The 18907-nt window shown below is 38.6% G+C and overlaps 1 protein-coding gene across 6 annotated transcripts in view; it reads right to left on the bottom strand.

Annotated features, from left to right (window-relative positions):
* NLN (neurolysin) overlaps positions 1-18907 on the bottom strand; it is a 139816-nt gene that overhangs the window by 98652 nt on the left and 22257 nt on the right. For 5 of the 6 annotated variants that reach the window (XM_049864676.1, XM_049864669.1, XM_049864653.1 and 2 more), the window contains one exon: positions 2309-2568. In XM_049864676.1, coding sequence (XP_049720633.1) covers positions 2309-2568 — 260 coding nt within the window. Of the gene's footprint in view, positions 1-2308; positions 2569-17207; positions 17828-18907 lie in introns of those variants that run through there. The other variant, XM_049864662.1, reaches the window with a different exon arrangement.

Genomic DNA, 18907 nt, shown 5'->3' with positions numbered 1-18907 from the left:
ACACAAATGGGGTCTTTAACAGCTATTGTAGAAGGCATAATGAACTCTGAAAACACGCACACATAGGAGAAACTAGTCTTTAAAGACTCTCTTTCCAAACTAAAAAATGATGATTAATTCACAAAGATAAATCTTGTTACAGGAGAACAAAGAACAAATACCACAAAACTGAAAGTATATTTAAAAGATCTGTTATTAGGTGTGGAAACCCTGGTGGCATAGTGGTTAAGTGCTATGGTTGCTAAGCAAAAGGCTTGCAGTTGGAATCCACCAGGTGTTCCTTGGAAACTCTATGGGGCAGTTCTACTCTGTCCTATAGGGTCGCTATGAGTCAGGATCGACTCGAGGGCAGTGGGTTTATTATTAGAAGTGGGGAATAAAATTTAAAACAGTAATATTTTTTAAGATTTTGTTTTTTCCTCACTGATTTTTTATATTAGTCAAATATGTAAGTTACCAGGCTGGTATATCATCTTGGCTATAGAACTGAGCACCTGGTCTATGGACAACCCAAATCCAGGGTGGGGATGCACGTGAAGTTAAAACTTTTGCTGAATAGGGGCCAATCTCATCCCTTTGACTTTGACTTTGACTAACAGGACCAATCATATCTTTTTATTCAGGAGCTTCAACTCAAGACTGGTAACAAGATCTCATGGTCAGTAATGAGAGTGAAGTAGTTGGTAGTAGGGATAGAAACTGAAGAGAAACACAGAGATAAGAGAGAAAGTGGCCAAGTCCCTATTATGATGGAACACTGAATAGGGAGCTCTTGGTTTTCAAGGATTGGTTCACTAAGGCTATGCTGGATTCTGGACAACTTTCCAAACTCCAAAATGCATACATACAAGTGATTATGATATCCAGTTCTACAGCTATCCTCTATTTTTATGAAGCTTGGACACATAGCCAAGATTGTATAGCTATAATTATGCTACAAAATATGTCCAAGTCTTACAGTTAAGCCAAGTGACTCTTCATTTCTTATAACTCAAAGGACCTAACACATATATTATAAAAGTAATACATGTTCATTTTAGGAAATTTGGAAAAAAGATGGAAAGCACAAGGAGGAAAATAAAAATCAACGGTAAACCTACCACTTAAGACATTAACCATTATTAAAATCTCTGTATTTTCTTCTAGTTTTCCTTCTGTGTCCTCTTTTTCTGTGTTATTAAATATGGCTCTGAAACATGATTTCAACAGCTACATAGTGTTACAGAGGAAGGATGTATCATAATTTACTTAGCTGTTCTATTCGCTGACATTTAGAAATCGTTTCTAAGCTTTTAGTATGACAGTATCTATTTATACATAAATTTACACACAAATTTTGCCTGTATTTCTGATTATTTTCTTTGAATAAGTGATTGCATTTGGAATTATTGGGCTAGAGTATGAACTTCTTAAAAGCTTTGATACAGTCAATCCTCGTTATTCACAGATTCCATATTTGCAATTGCCTGCTTGATAAAATTTATTAGTAACCTCATACTCAGGACTCGCAGTGCTCTCATGGTCATTCACGGACATGTAGAGTGCTGAAGATGCGAGTTGCCTGATGTGCATATTCCCAGCTGAAGTCGAATGAAGCAATGATTTGCCTTCTTATTTCAGCTTTCATACTGTAAACCAGGGTCCTTTTTGTGGTTTATTTAGTGCCATGTTTTTTGCATTTTTGTGCTTTTTCTTGATAATTTCACTATTTAAAATGGCCCTCAAGTATGGTGCTGAAGTGCTGTCTAGTGTTCCTAAGTGCAAGAAGGCTGTGATGTGCCTGACAGAGAGAACACCTGTGTTAGATAAGCTTTGTTCAGGCATGAGGTACAGTGCTGTTGGCCATGAAGTCAATGTTAAAGAATCAACAATATATACTAAGTAAGGTATCTTTAAACAGAAAAAATATGGAAAACACGGTATGTACTGACTGGCTGACGAAAATGTGACTAGAGACTCGCAGGAGCCTAACCCTGAGTTTCTCCTAGGAGCAATGCTCAGCACTTGCTAATTCAGTGTTCGCTGTGATTTTATAGAACATAATAAGTGCAAATAATGAGAACTGACTGTATATATTCCCAAAATGCTCTCCAGATAGCAGTATGATGACAGTGTGCATTTTATGGCACCTTTGCCAACGACATAAAAATTTTAAATCTCTGGTAATTTAATTCTAAGCAATTAATTAGCCATTATGTAAAATTCAATCTCTTGTAAAATTGGAAAATTGACTGCCAAGCCAGAAAGCATAAAATGGTTTATGATGCCCACAAGATGAAATATTGATATACCTTTGCATCCTACTCACCTATGTATTTCACTTCTACATCTGCTAGTGCCTGCAAACAGTTCTCGTAAGTTACTTCCTCAATATCAATCATTGCAACAGCATCATACACCTGTTTAGTCTGCACAATGAGCTCCTCAGTTCTTGTTTTAATTTGCTCTGGTGACAGATCCCATCTTAAAATGTTTCTGCCCGCTGCAGTAAAGGAAGACATTGTCTGAAGAGGAGACATCACTTCTCTTCCTAAAGTCATTCTGAGTAAAATCTTGGAACCACCAACTCTAAAAAGAAAACAGAAAAAGAATAAAAATCAGGGATTTCTGTTGACCCAAAGTCAATATACAAATGTATAATTATCTAATTTTTTTTAATTGTGTTTTAGGTGAAAGCTTACAGCTCAAATTAATTTCTCATACAAAAATCTATACACATACTGTTATGTGACATTAGTTGCAATCCCTATAATGTGACAGCACACTCCCCCTTTCCACCCAGGGTTTCTTGTGTCCATTCAACCAGTTCCTATCCCTTTCTGCCTTCTCATTCTGCCTCCAGACAGGAGTCGTCCATTTGGTCTCATGTATCTAACTTTACCCTGCCTGATATTAACTCTATGTGTAAAAACTAAAACTAAACCCATTGCTGTCTAGTCAATTCCATCTCATAGTGATCCTGTAGGACAGAGTAGAACTGCCCCACAGGGCTTCCAAGAAGCGTCTGGTGGATTTGAACTGTCGACTTTTTGGTTAGCAGCTGTAGCTGTTGACCACTGCACCACCAGGGTTTCCCGTTATAATTAATAGCTAACATTTATTCTTTGCACGCTTAGGCATTATTATAAATGTTTTCCAATTATTAACTCACTCAGTCCTCACAACAACTTTATACGGTTGATACCATGGTTATTCCCATTTCACCAAAGAGGAAACTAAAACATGAAGATGTTCAATAACTTGCCCAAGGTCACAGAGCTAGTTATATGGTAAAAAAAAAAAGTAGAAGCAAGAACTAAACACCAGGCAGTATGGATTCAAAATGCACACTCTTAACCCCTACGCTAGGCTTCATCCCAATTATCTTAAAAAGCCAAAACCCAAACCCATTGCCGTTGAGTCGATTCCAATTCATAGCAACCTTAGAGAACAGAGTAGAACTGCCTCACAGGACTTCCTAGGCTGTAATCTTTATGGGAGCAGGCTGTCACATCTTTATCCTGAACAGTGGCTGGTGTGCTTGAAACGCCAACCTTTTGGTTAGCAGCCAAGCCCTTAATCACTTGTGCTACTAGGGTTCCTTTCTATTATCTTACAAGACCCCAAAACAGCCTTATTAGGTAGGTAGGGTATTAATTCTTTTTCATCAATATGACAATTGAGGCTCAGAGAGGCTAAATGATTTAAGTTAAGAATACTCGACAAATATTTATGAGCATATAGTATGGATATGGTTACTGTGATAGGCACTGGGGATAAAATATCAACTAGGGCAATTTTATTAAAATATAATGGAGAAGACAATGACTAAACAGGCAATTATATTACATTGAGATGAGTGCTATGATAGGGGTGTTGTTGCTGCTGTTAGGTGCTGTCAAGTCAGTTTCAATTCACAGCGACCCTAGGTATAACAGGAAGGTCCTTGTCATCAATCTTTCCCTAGTCTAGAAGCTTTTCTGTGCAGGAACCCCAGGTACAAAGGATGCACTGTGCTCCTGGAGCTGCTTTCTTGGTGGTATGAGGTCCATATGCCTCATTGCTCGCCTCTATCTTTTATATATCAAAAGGGATTGGTTTAAGACTCAATCTAAGCTTATAGATTGAGTCCTGCCTCATTAACACAACTGCCGCTAATCCCATCTCATTAATATCATAGAGACAGGATTTACGACACATAGGAAAATCACATCAGATGACAAAATGGTCGACAAGTTGATAGATATTTTTGGGAGACACAATTTAATCCATAACATTCCACCCTTTGACTCCCCCCAAATTCATGTCCTTGCCACGTGTAAAACACATTTACCCTATCTTAGCAAAAGTTTTAAATCAATTCCAAGTCTAAAATCCAAAAATTCCTCTTCAACTGTGAATCTAGAATACAAGTTACCTGCTTCCAAAGTACAATGGTGCAACAGACAGGCACAAGCTAGACATTTCCATTACAAGTGGAAGAAATTGGAGGAAAAGAAGGGAAAACAGGCACCATTGTCATCAATCTTCCCCTGGTCTAGGAGCTTCTCTGTGCAGGAACCCTGGGTCTAAAAGAGGCGCTCTGTTCCTGGCACTGCTTTCTTGGTGGTAGAAGGTCCCCATGTCTTTCTGCTTGGTTCTCTCTCTTATATCTCAAAAGAGATTGGCTTAAGACACAATTTAATCTTATAGATTGAGTTCTGCCTCATTATCATACCTGCTACTAATCCCATCTCATTAATATAGAGATAGGGTTTACAACACATAGGAAAATCACATCAGAGAACAAAATGGAGGACAATCACACAATACTGGGAATCATGGCCTAGCCAAGTTGACAGATATTTTTGGTTGAGACAATTCAACTCATAACACTAGGCATGCAATATATTTCCTGTGCTGTGGATTTATATATACACACATACATACTTACACACACACACATATACATATATATATCTTTAACTGTGGCAAGTTTATAAAGAAAACTCCACTTAAGCTCATTTATTTAATGTTATTATTTGCATGTCCAAGACATAAGCAGTTCTATCTAAGAGTGTTTACCTACCATGGACCGTTACTGTTATGGATTGAATTACATCCTCCAAAAATGTCTATCAACTTGGCTAGGTCATGATTCCCAGTATTGTGTCGTTGTCTACCATTTTGCCATCTGATATGATTATCCTATGTGCTGTAAATCCTAACCTCTATGATGTTAATGAGGTGGGATTAGAGGCAGTTATGTTAATAAAGCAGGATTCAAATCTACAGATTAGATTGTATCTTGAGTCAATCTCTTTTTAAGATATAAAAGAAAGAATTGAGCACAGAGAGGGACCTCATACCACCAAGAAAGAAGCACCAGGAGCAAGTGTGTCCTCTGGATCCAAGGTGTCTACACTGAGAAACTCCTAGACTAGGGGAAGATTGATGACAAGGACCTTCCTCCAGAGCTGACTGAGAGAGAAAGCCTTCCCCTGGAGCTGGCACCCTGACTTCAGACTTTTAGCCTCCTGAACTGTGAGAGAATAAATTTCTTTTTGTTGAAGCTATCCACTTGTGGTATTTCTGCTACAGCAGCACCAGATAACTAAGACAATTATATAAAGCCCTGATTTGCAATTAATGAAGGTGATGCACACTGGATATGACACACATTGAATATTCAAGCATTCTGAACATTGCTAATAATTTTTCTTCTGAATGGGTTGCTGGTACATTAAGGAATCAGATTTAGGAGTAGCATTCAACATTTACTGAGCCCTTCAGTTTGGGTACCTATAGTCTCCTAAGTATCTAACACTTGAGTCACTAGTGTCCCAAACAATGGACTTTTTCACTTAAGGACCTTTTATTTTGGCTTAGGGTCAGACTGTTTAATGAATAGAATGTCTCATAACTAAATGTGTTAGCATAAGTAAACTTTTACTATAAAGAGACTCATTCTTAGTCAAAAGTGTTATTTTATCTTTAGTAAACTATGATGAATTAATGTCCAGAAAGGCTCTTCTAGCTCAGTTTCTGAGTTTATGGGTATGAGGTACAAGCCCTATTTTTACCCTAAGTAAGGTGGCCTTTGTCTTGGGCTCCAGAGAAATAACCCTCGGAGTAATTGAAGTGCCTTGGTCTGACACTTCCAGGGTATACCTGAAGACTTGTGCTGGGGAGAGGAGACTGGCCAGACTAGAAAAGAGTCACCTGGAAGGCCGGTATCAATTAGCCTTAGGAGGCATGATTTAGCCTATCATGCAGGACTGGCTGATAAAAGCTCTGAACACAGAGGCTCAGGGAGTTTCCTGGTTGACAAGAATATCTGCTCTCAGAAGTGTAGTGTGTCCCTTGGGACACGGAAGCGCTATATGGGAACACTCCCAGGCTGTACCCTATGCATCTCTTTATTGTATTGTTTTTGGTTATAACAAATCTGTAGTTGTATGTATAGTATACTCTGTGAGTCGTTCCTGTAAATTATTGAACGGAAAGATGTGGTGGGAGCCAGGAGGTCAGAAAGTAAGGGTGTCATGCAGAGGCACAGTGAGGGGGACTTTTGCCCTGGATGCAAGTCCAAAGGGGTGCCAGATGAGGTTTGCTGGAGAATCACCCCTACAATTGATGGGAGGTAGGGTACAAACTTAGAGACTGCTTCTGGGCTTTCATTACCCTCGATATGCCTCTGGTGCTGTGTGGACTCCAAGTCTACAGCTGGCATCCTAAAGGGGTAGTGGAAAACCAGCCCCAAATTTGTGGCTAGCAGGCCAGAAGGTTCGGATGTCATGTGGACACCCCAAGCCTGTGGCTGGCATGTGACTATCTGGCAGTCTGAAGGATGACACCCTTTTAACTTTTGAACTCTGACCTAGTTCCAGGTGCTTAGGGTCAGAGAGAGAGTGTCCTGAGGGAAGCTTGTGATGAGGGTGGAGAAGTGGGAAACTGAGGACTGAATTAATCTCCACATTTTGGGGTCTGGGTTCATGTTGGTTCTTATCATGCAACAGGAAATGTAATTATGATAAATGTTATGTATATCTGTACCCATCCTCACCTTTCTCTTAATCTTAAGAAAGATGTATCCCCCAACCTATGGTTTTCAGCTTTTGCACCCTGCAAATTTCTCACTGTCTCTATTTCCTTGCCTATCATTCTTTTACTATTCCACTAAAAGTGCTCTGCCAAAGGTGTAGCTTTTTTCTTTTCTGGCCTTCTTCCACTTTTCCGACCATTCTTTCAGTTTCCTTTGCTGGCTTCTCGCCCTATACCCACTCAAAACCTACCCATAAAAGTTGGCGTCTGCCATGATTCTGTGCTTGGTTTTCTCTTTTCATTTGATTTATGAAGGCTTCCACTCTGAAGACTTTAATGACCACCTATAATTATCTATAGCCTTCATCCAGATCTCTCACTGAAGCTTCAGACCCACGTATGTAACTGCCTCAGACATCTCAAATGTAACATGCTCAAAACTTAGTTTTCCCTACAAATTCCCAACCAGGGTTTACCACTCTCCTTCTAGGCATCTAAGCTAGAAACCTGTCACATATATGACTGGTATGTATCATCATCACACCTAATATTTACTATGAGCCTATTAATGTGTTTTCTTATTTAATCCTCCCATAAGCAATGAGGCAGGTATTAACCCAATTTTACTGGGCACTGAGAGGTAAAGTAATTTGCTCAAGGTCACATAGCAAGTGTAAAGCTGCGAATTAAACCCAGGTCTACTCCAGAGCCCATAATCTTAACTACTATGCTATACTGAAGTTCCAACTGCATCCCAGAAAAGATAAACATCAAGTTTATCACCAGTTTGACCTCCCTGATCTTCCACCCTGCTTTTGTAAGGAGAGAACCAGGTTAGTTAAAGCATACCCATTTATATCATTTCTCTGATTTGTTATCTGTACCACTCCCTGAGGGACTCCTGCAGGGAATATGGAGGAGTGTCCCACCTTAGCTTTCACCCAGCTCTGAAAAACAGGCCATGTTGGCTTTGGCAGCTTTTAGTCTCTCATTTCTAAAGACTAAAACAACTTAAACTGGGACTACCTGGATGGCTACCTTTTGCATCCAAGCCTCATTCCTTTCTAGAGCCCTTTCATTAACTGTTCTTAGGTAATCAGTAAACCACCTGAAAAAGTGTACCCTCAGGAAGTAGCACCCTTTCTTAAAGTACTCAGGCAAAGAAGTTTATCAATCAGGTTCAGCAGAGGCATTCTAAGAAAACTCTCTATGTAATAAATGATAGTTCTTTATTCTCCAGTGATTTCTCAGATAAGAGATATTGATTTGTTACCTTCATCTGTAATTATGCCTACATTGCAGACTATATTACAAAAAAAAAAAAAAAAACCTCAGTACAAAGCAAACTGCTGTGAGATAAATTAGGTGTTTCAGTCAATTATTCAGCAAATACTTAGTGACACCCTAACACATACTGTGGCTACAAAGATGAATAAGACAGGAGCTTGTATAACCTTGTGAGGAGAAGACATAGAAAGAAAGAGATTGCAAGATCAGGCAGCCAATTCTATACAGAAAAAGTGATCTGGGAACACAGAGGACAGTGTCTTGGAGAACTAGGAAAGGCTTCAACAAGCATATGACATCTAAACAGGTTCAGTTTTTCAAGATAGCTGTATGAGGTACGGAGGGCATGTAGATTTGAAGGGGTCTACAGAGTGGGAGTTAAGGCTAAAATACAGTAGGTCAGACCCAGACTATGCATCCTCTCAATGATTTGCATAACCAAGCTGATGATAAAAAAAAAATCCTTTAACTGGGTTGGAAATTTTTGATGAACAACAGATGAAGATGATGGGCAGCTTGGGGCCTGAGAGATAGTACTGAATATTGGTAGCAGCTAAATCTTGCAAGAAATTCTGACACCATTCTTTTCTGTTTTCCACAATCATGAAGTTCTTCTATATTTCTCGCTCTATGTACACACACACACACACACACCCACCCACCCTTAGAATTTGGTTCTCCTCTTTCTTTTATACCTTTTGTATTAATTCACAGCTAACAGAATTGACCTAGAGTATCATATTTCTATTTTTACTTCAACCAGCATATGTGGACTGTCTTCTAAGTATATTTCAGATAGTGTCACCCATATTAGCTACATCTACCTGAAAATTCCTTAAGCTCAAGGTTTTAGGGCATATAATGTCAAGTGGTTACATGCTTTGCATTCTGTATTGAAATATTTTTTAAATTAAAGACTGTTTTGATCCTTTTTTTCCCCCCATCTGTAAGAAAAAAAAAACATAAGTTTATAAATTAAGTCTCTATATGGTACCTGGCACATCACAGACAGTAATCACTTGTTGAACAAATTAAGTCTGTGTGAATACTGAACCTTAATCACTACCTAGTGCAAGCCACAGGCTGGCAGGAGATATACCAGGAAGGCTGAAAGGTCTGCTCTGCCAGGTCAGAGAAGAATGAAGACATTTTCCTTCCAATTCTATAAACTCTTTGGGAATATGGTCTGTGTTTTAGTCAAGTTTGTATTTCTAGAAAAATGTGGAGGAATTTGCTCAGCATATAGCATATATGTGATAACTATTCAATGAACGAAATAGGGATGGGAAGAAAAATCCAGGTTGGTTTGTCTTAGAATGACTACTAAGGTCAGCCCAAGACACCAAGCAAGCACAAAAATAAAACAATAAAGAGAGGTGCTAAGCATCAGGAGAGTTGTTGAAGAAAAGCAATCAAGTAAGGATATATCATAAAGGTACTTTGGAGACATGGATAGATATCTACAGAACATGCCAGTACACTTGGAAAGCAAAGCACTACAATTTGACTGTTCTTGCTTCCACCTGGTGGTATAGAAAGTAATTTTTTAGGTATGGGCAGAAACTGCATAACAGCATTATAAAAAATGACTTTGTGAAAATACTGAAATTTGAAAGCTTTCCTGCCAAGATACTACAGTACATTTTCTATCAACAGCCATTCACTGAAATACACACCATGAATCAGCGACACCAATTTTGAGTGTAGAGTAGAACTGTCTAAACATGGAGACATTCCAGTGGCCTTTATTCTGAGTAGTCTCTTTTGTCTGATAAAGCCAGAAGCATTATCAGTTTTCTTTCCTTATACAATCCCTTTTCTTGTACTCACAAAGGTAGCATTTACATTTGATGACTAAAATGACCAGTGAAACTTTAATGGTCCAATCTTGGCCTTAAAGAGTGAAATCTACCACTTGATTTGGAAATGGTGCCACATGCAGTGTTATTTGTGCATGACTTCCTCCATCAGCAATATCTAAAAGTGGAACTAATTATACCAAGGCTCCCCTAGGAACCAACGACTGATTCACTCTCAACTGTGTCTCAAATGTTAGGGATGCCAGTTAAAAAAAAATAAAAAGGAAAAAGGTAATTTTATTTTAAATTTTGTAGTGTAACAGAAATATGAAGTTCTTGCTTCCAAATTTCATTGTAAATAAATGAAAAGGAACCCTTTAAAGTCTTGTGTCCCAAGAAATATGAACAAAACAAAAATATTAGAAGGAAACTGCTCAAGGTGTAAGAAGAACTGTTTGACACTAGAAATGTGTAATACTTCTACCCTTGACAAATAGAACTTTTAATAGAAAAGGTTCATATTAATAAACTATAACGAATGATAAAAAAATCATAGGTTCTGAAAAATAAGAAATAGAAGATAAAAATTTAATTTTCTACTAAATTTATATATGAGATAACTGGTTTAATAATTACAGGTAATTTCTTATAAGTGAACATGAAAGGATTTCTTAAATTGTATAACTGAATTAAGTAAAGCTACCTGAGACCACAGGTCATATAAAAACAAGTGCTGCTTCATAAATGAAATCAATAGATTTCCTTATTAATTCATTAGTAAAGAGCCCTATCCACATACCCGGAAAACCACAATTAAAAAAGACATTCTAATTTTATTTTTCTCCAGAAGCATGAATAAATTGCCTTCAGCACATTTAATTGGTGTTTGGGGCATACTTCTCAGAATTGAAGTCCTTAGTAAATTGCTCAGGAGAGAGATTCTCCAATCCTAACACATTATTTAATACTCAGAATTTTTTTTTTTTTTTTTTGTCTTCTACTCATGGATATTTTGCTGTGTGAATGATGATGCCTAAGTCTCCATCCTACACCTGGCTCATAACTAGTTTCCTGATGAACTAGCAAGAAGTGTTCATCATTTTTACGTGTGACAATGATATTATGATTATGTTTCCTTTTTTTTTTTAAACTATCTTTTAGAGCCATATACTGAGAAACAATTGTAACAATATAATGCTAGGTGTATGTTTCAGAATAATTGGGGGAGGTAAATGAAAAAATATTGGCCATGAGCTGACAATTTTGAAACAGTGGTGAGTACATGAGAAGGTTCAGAATAATAATTACTTTTGCTTATGGTTGAAATTTCCTATAATAAAAAGTAAAATAAAAAAAGTATTTCATAACTGTCCATGTATCTAGCTCTAGTTGTTATTCTAAATTCAGACAAGTAGTTGAGTGTCTTCTGACTCATAGCAACCCTATAGGACAGAGTAGAACTGTCCTATAATGTTTCCAAAGAAGAGCTGGTGGATTCGAACTGCCGATCTTTTGGTTAGCAGCCGAGCTCTTAACCACCAGGGCTCCGTCATGCTAATGAGCATATTATAAGGGATATTAGATGGAGCAAACCCTAAGGGGGAAAACAGAGGAACGGTAAGATGAAATACATTTCACCAACAAATGAAAATTCATAAATTTACAGTTGGAGGGAGTCTTAGAAATCAGCTTGTTGAAATACTTCAATAATGAAGGCCAGTGACGTTAAGCCACAACTATAGCCCCAGGGTTAAACATTTAATTTTACTGCAGATACAGGGAATGTTATGTTAGAATATTAGAGAATATTTAAGTGATACTGTGTATCTAAAACTTGAGGTTGGCAATTGTGAGCATAGCTATCAGATGGTTGGCATGCTACTTCATCTATTTACCCGATAAGCCTCTTTAGTTGCTGCTTGGCTACCGCCAACCACAACTACCACCACCAACATTGTCAAACATTATGTAGCAGGCACTGTTCTAAGAGCTTTACATATACTAACTCATTTAATCTTTTCAATAACTCTACTTAGACCCTATTATTATCCCCATTTTTAGTAGATGATGAAACTGAGACACAGTGATGTTAAATAACTTACCAAGGTCACACAGCTAGAAATGACTACTAACCCAGGCAGTCTGCTCCAGAGTCAACACTGTTAAATACTATACCATACTGCCAATCACACTATCTCTGGCAGTTCTGCCATTCTCTTCAAGCTGCCCACAGCCATTAATCTAACACATTATCAGCACCCGCTACTTTATCTTCTCCTGTCTTTGTTGACAGGCAGGGTCATAAGCAGACCTTGTGGCACTGTGGTGACCTATGCCATGTCCCAAGGCTCTTCTTTTGGTCTGGCACAGGAAACCTAAAAGCCATCGTCATTTTTTTTTTTTTTTGAGGATTATGTTAGAGTGCTCTCAACAGTCTACACGAGAAAGGAAATCATGACATCTTGTATTTCTATATTAAAACCCAAAAAAAAAACCCCAAACCCATTGCCACTGAGTCAATTCTGACTCACAGTGACCCTGCAGTACATGTAGATAATTAGCAGATGTTATCTCATGATGGTAAAAATGATTTCAAATTCTTTGACCTTCTATATAACAAAAGGCAGGGTACAAAGAAGGTCAAAGGAAGCCTTAAAGCAGGGTAGAGAGCTTCCTTATCAATAAAAGATAAAAGGTATTTTTTTTTTAATTTCCTAATAAAGGATGAATAATTACCAACTTTAGATCCCTTAGGTTTGGAAGCCAAAACAGAAACCAGATGAAAGGATAATCACGTTTATTGAATATAATTCAAGGTCATTCATTTACTTATGGTGTGCTTAGTACATCCATGCACTGTGCTCAGTGTTTTCTACACATTATCTCATATAATTCTGGCTCTACAGATATAGAAACCAAGGCGGAGAAAGGTTTAGTTACTGACCCCAAAATCATGCAGCTATTAAGTGGCAGATCTGGGATATGGCCCAGGCAATCTCCTTCCAGAGCCTGAAACTATTTACTAAGCTGCCTCCTTTAGCCTAAAAATGTTATATTATTTTGTATAAGCCAAGCTGCTGGTTACCAAGAGAATAACAGAATTTCAGAACTGGAGGTGATCTATTTGATTCTCTACCTAGTAAGTTTATATGCATGACTTAGTAGAATGAGGCTGGGAAGAGAATGGGCGTCTAAGGTGATGACCATGTTTCTGCTTTATGTAGATATGCACGACAGTGCCAATCACCAAGCTACGGGATTCAGGAGGAGAAGCAGCTTAGAATTTTTTTTTTTTCTGTTTGGGGGCACAGACGGGAGAGTGAGAGAGCTGTGGGGGAACAGGGGCTTGAAATGCATTCAATTTTGGACATTGAGTTTGTGATGCCAGTGAGATGTGTACCAGCCACCTGGAGCTCAGAAGAAAGTAATGAGCACAGGGCTAGTTGCTAAAGACACAAAGATGAATAAGGCCTCAAGGTACTTACTGGATAGTAAGGCAGAGAAACACATTAGAATTCATTTAGCAAATACTGAGCACTTGGGTTGGGTGGCTATGTAATAGTAAAACCCAAAAAACCAAACCTGTTGCTGTGGAATGGATTCAGACTCATAATAGACACAGATAATAACAATACAGAGTTATAAATTCAATTATAGAGTTAAATACAGGCAGTTCCTGGGTTACAAGCAAGATTTCTTCCTAAGTGTGTCTTTAAGTTGAATTTGTAGGTAAGTCAGAACAGGTACATACAGTTCTTAGTCTTACATTAGTGCAAGAAAAGACTCAAAGCCTTTTCAATGATTTAAAAGCTGACCTTGCAGCAAGTGAAGGTGAATGTGATGAAGAATTTGTTGCTAGTAGGGGTTGGTACAATCGCTTCAAAGTGAGGGCAAATTTATGTAACATTAAACGGGCAAGTACGAGTTGTCCTTGACATTTGTAACCCAGAGACTTACTGTTACAAGACTTTAAGGTTGGACAGGGGAAAAACTCCCAACAGACTGAGGAGTCAGAGAAAGCCTCCTAGAGGCAGTCGTGAATAGCAGTAACCTAGGTGAAAAAAAAAAAAAAAAATAAAAATTTTTTTTTTTTAGGTGACATAGTGGTTGAGAGCTACAGCTGCTAACCAAAAGGCCAGCAGTTCGAACCCACCAGGTGCTCCTTGTAAACCATATGGGGCAGTTCTACCCTGTCCTATAGGGTCACAATGAGCCAGAATGACTCGATGGCAACGGGTTTAGTTTTTTTTTTTTTTTGGATAGGATGGGGAAGGGTGGGTGAAGAAGCTTAAGAGCAAATGTGAAAGAGTGAACAGGACCAACAAAGACTCCTTATCAATCACTACCCACTACTCACTGCCGTCGAGTCGATTCTAACTCGTAGTGACCCTATAGGACAGAGTAGAACTGCCCCATAGAGTTTCCAAGGAGTGCCTGGCAGATTCGAACTGCCCACCTCTTGGTTAGCTGCTGGAGCACTTAACCACTACGCCACCAAGGTTTCCTATCAATCACTGGCATAGTGTATTCCAGGAATTACAAGCATTTTGGAATTTAGAAGTGAGAACTGGCAAGACATGAGGCTGTAGAGGTTGATAGGCAAGATTCCGTGGATTCATTTATGCTATGCTAAGAGTTTATACTGTAGGCAATGGGAAGCCTTCAGTGACAGGGGAGAGATCTGTATTTTAGCTGGGCACTCCAGTAGCTGTGGAAGGTGTGGAAAGTTGATTTTAGGGGGCAAAGGAGACCAGTTAGGAGGTAAGTTTTACACATGCTGAGTACTGAGTGGAAACCCTGGTAGCAGTGGTTAAGTGCTACAGCTGCTAACCAAGAGGTCGGCAGTTCAAATCCGCCAGGTGCTCCTTGGCAACTCTATGGGGCAGTTCTACTCTGTCCTATAGGGTCACTATGAGTTGGAATTGACTCAATGGCAATGGGTTTTTTTTTTTTTTTTTTTTGAGTATTGACTGTCTCTGAGATACACCAGGGTTTGTGTGGTTGAGCGGTGATTTGGCAACTGGGTACGTGAACCTGAAGACTGAGAGGACTCTGATATAGATACAGACGTCTTCAGACAGTAGGTATCATTCTTAGAACGGACTGGGTCACCTAAGGAGATAATGTAGGTGGGAACTGTGGAGACGCATGGGAAAGTAGGCAAAGAGAAAGACTGCATAGTAGCTGGATTGAGGGAACGTTTCAGACAGGAGTATGTGTGTGGAAGAAACTGGTGCATGCATGCAGGCTAAAGGGAAGGAAGTAATAGAGAAAAACAGATTCACAGTAGAAGTTGAGAACTGAAACTTGAAAAAAAAAAAAAAACACTTGAGGGGCAAGTGTTAGGAAAAGGAAGTTTAAAAGGAAACCTGGGGATTGCTCAAAGGAAAGGAAAATTAGGCCAACAGTGCAAATGTCACATGGAGACCAAGTAAGGTCAGTGTCAAGTCCACTGAATTTAGCAACTAAAACCCAAGATTTAAAGTGTCATCTGATCAGTATCTTTCCTCTCTTGTTCTTTGGCAGTCTCATCAGTCTGCTAATTCATACTGAACCTGGAAACAACTCAAGAGTCTGAGTTTTTCCTAAGTGCTGCTCTTATATCATCTTGCTCTATAAGTGATTTGTGGAGTTTAAATGAAAGATTTCGCATTAATGATATTAAGAATCACCTTATTAGACTGGTGTTCTAATGAGTAGAGAATCTTCTGGAGCTTTAATTTCTCATTTTTACTTAGACTTTACTTAGGTGAAAATTTTATCTGTAGGTCATCTATATCCTCACCCTAGTCACTGATAAAATCTTGGTGATTTTCAATACCCACATACAGTCAGTTCTGAATTATGCAAGGGTTGATTATTCATTCTTCACACAAATTATCCAGGTCCTTACTACTGCTTTTTTTCTACCTTGAATGGAAAAGAAGAAACTATAATTTACTACGTAGCTATAGGTATCAAGCAGTGTGCTAGGTGTTTTCTCATACACACATACATACATTGTTAAAGAAATTATAGGACGTAATCATTCAACCTGTATGCTGAGCAAATAATCTGCTCAACTATATGAAGAACATAGCATTAGGATTGGAGGAAGGCTCATTAACAGCCTGCAATATGCAGATGACACAACCTTGCTTGCTGAAAGGGAAGACTTGAAGCACTTACTGATGAAGATCGAAGACTACAGCCTTCAGTATGAATTACACCTGAACATAAAACAAAAATCCTCACAACTGGCCCAATAAACAACATCATGATAAACGGAGAAAACATTGAAGTTGTCAAGGATTTCATTTTAGTTGGATCTACAATCGATACCCATGGAAGCAGCAATCATGGAAGCATTGGACAAATCTGCTGCAAAAGACCTCTTTCAAGTGTTAAAAAGCAAGGATATCACTTTGAGGATTAAGGTGCACCTGACCCAAGCCATGGTATTTTCAATCGACTCATAAACATGCAAAAGCTAGACAACGAATAAGGAAGATTGAAGAAGAATTGATGTGTTTGAATTGTGCTGTTGGTGAAGAATGTTGAATATACTAAGGACTGCCAGAAGAATGAACAAATCTGTTCTGGAAGAAGTACAGCCAAAATGCTCCTTAGAAGCAAGGATAGCGAAGCTTCATCTCACTTTGGACATGTTATCAGGAGGGTCCAGTCCCTGGAGAAGCGCATCATGCTTGTTAAAGTAGAGGGTCAGCAAAACAAAGAGGAAGACCCTCAATGAGACGGACTGACAAAGTGGCTGCAAAAATGGGCTCAAAATTAACAATTATTGTGAAGATGGTGTAGGATCAGGGAGTGTTTTGTTTTGTTGAACACAGGTGTCTTAGGCTGGGTTCTCTAGAGAAGCAAAACCTGTAAAGCATATAAATATATATCTACGTATATAAAACCACCAAACCAAACCCACTGCTGTCGAGTCGATTCTGACTCATAGCGACCCAAAGGACAGAGTAGAACTGCCTGATAGAGTTTCCAACGAGAGCCTGGCGGATTCGAACTGTCGGCCTCTTGGTTAGCAGCTGTAGCACTTAACCACTACGCCACCAGGATTTCCATCTAAAAAAAAAAAACATATATAGAGAGGTTTAAATCAAGGAAATGGCTCACGTGGTTGTACAGGCTGAAATGTCCCAAGTCCATGGGTCAGGATAGATGCTTCTGATTCACGTGGCCACAGGTGCTGGTGAACTCAAGATCGGCAGGCAAGACCACAGGTAAGCTCCTAGCTCAAGTCCCAAGAACCGGAGATCAGACAAACAGGAACCAGCTGCAGGATCCAGCTCAAGCAAAAAGCCCCCTAAGCCCTGCCAGAATGTCTGCTTATATATTCGATGCAGACTACACACCAAAGGAAACTCCCTTTTAACTGTTTAGCTACTCACAGCAGATTCCATCATGGGAGTGATCGCGTATCAAATCTTGACAAGCAAGTGTTCATAACATTCTACTACTGGCAAAACACTGAGAATCCTGGCCCAGCCAAGTTGACACACAATCTTAACCATCACAACAGGGTTACTATCAGTCAGAATCAACTTCATGGCACCTAACAACAAGTTAATGTTATCTCTATTTTAGGGTTGAAGAAACTGAGGCTTAAGGAGATTACACAGGCATTTGAACCCAGGATGGCAGTGGGTTTGGTTTTTTTTGTATGCCTCCAAAGCTCATGTGGTTTATATTCCAGTGCATTCCCTTTCTTGGTGTTATTTTGTTAGTTTTTAGCATCTATGCCTTGGGTACTCAACTTAATGTGACAATTTCTAAACTCTGGGACATAAACTGAGGAAAAGAGTACACCCTCTCCCTGACCTTTACATGTCTACATCTTTCAAGGCCCATTTCCCACGCATAAAATATTTCCTTATATACTGGAAGTAAACTCTCCCTCCCCTGAATTCCTATGTCAGTTTTTCTGTTACCCTCTGTAGTACTTATCACTCTATTTTGTAATCTAATTATTTACATGTGTGCCTTATCACCCTTACTAACTTGTATTGCCTTGGCCTTTTAAGAAAGGTCAAAACAGTAAATAGCTCCATGAAGTCTACTTCTGCTTTTCCCATGTAAGTATTCTTAAGGCTATTACTCATCGAATTACTCAATTTCCCCTACAGAATATGTCCACATGATAAATTTATCTCATAAACAGTCCCAAGAAAAACTTTGGTACTGATAATTCTCAACAATATGTTTTCCCTTTGTCCTTACTTCCAGAAAACTCACGGTAAAATTCTGGGCCCAATTATTACAGCAACTAGGCCAGCTCTAGTTCTTTTTTTTTTTTTTTTTTTTGTCTAATATTCTTTTCCCTTTACATTCTAAATCTCAAAGTGTATTTTTTTTTCCTGGTAACCAACCACAAATTATTTTTTGTAAAGAGGGAGTATAAAATAAATTTTAACAAGCAAATAATACCAACATTAAGTGTCTCTTATATAGGACCTACGTGCCTTATACATCTATCCTCATGCTATTTGTATTTAGCACAGTCCCTTGCATGTATTAACTGTACTAAGTTAATGTGTGTGGCATAAATTAATAAAGATTTGGACGCTATATATAGTTTAAAGCAGCCACATTCCACTACTCACCATTTCTGTAACTTTATAATTTCTCAGTGCCATAAAGAACATTTTTGATGAGTGGTTATCCACCTTCTGTGTAGTCTTGGGATCTTTTTGCCATTCCAAGAAAATTTTCCATATTATTCCTTCCTTTCAGCTGCTTCTGTGCAGTTATGAGAATATAGTACTTACAGCACAGGGTGCTAGACCTGATATGGTAAAATCTGTGAGATCAAGAAC

The sequence above is a fragment of the Elephas maximus genome, chromosome 2, assembly GCF_024166365.1.
Source record: "Elephas maximus indicus isolate mEleMax1 chromosome 2, mEleMax1 primary haplotype, whole genome shotgun sequence".
In the NCBI taxonomy this organism is placed as follows: domain Eukaryota; kingdom Metazoa; phylum Chordata; class Mammalia; order Proboscidea; family Elephantidae; genus Elephas; species Elephas maximus.
This window is presented reverse-complemented; position numbering and strand designations above follow the sequence as displayed.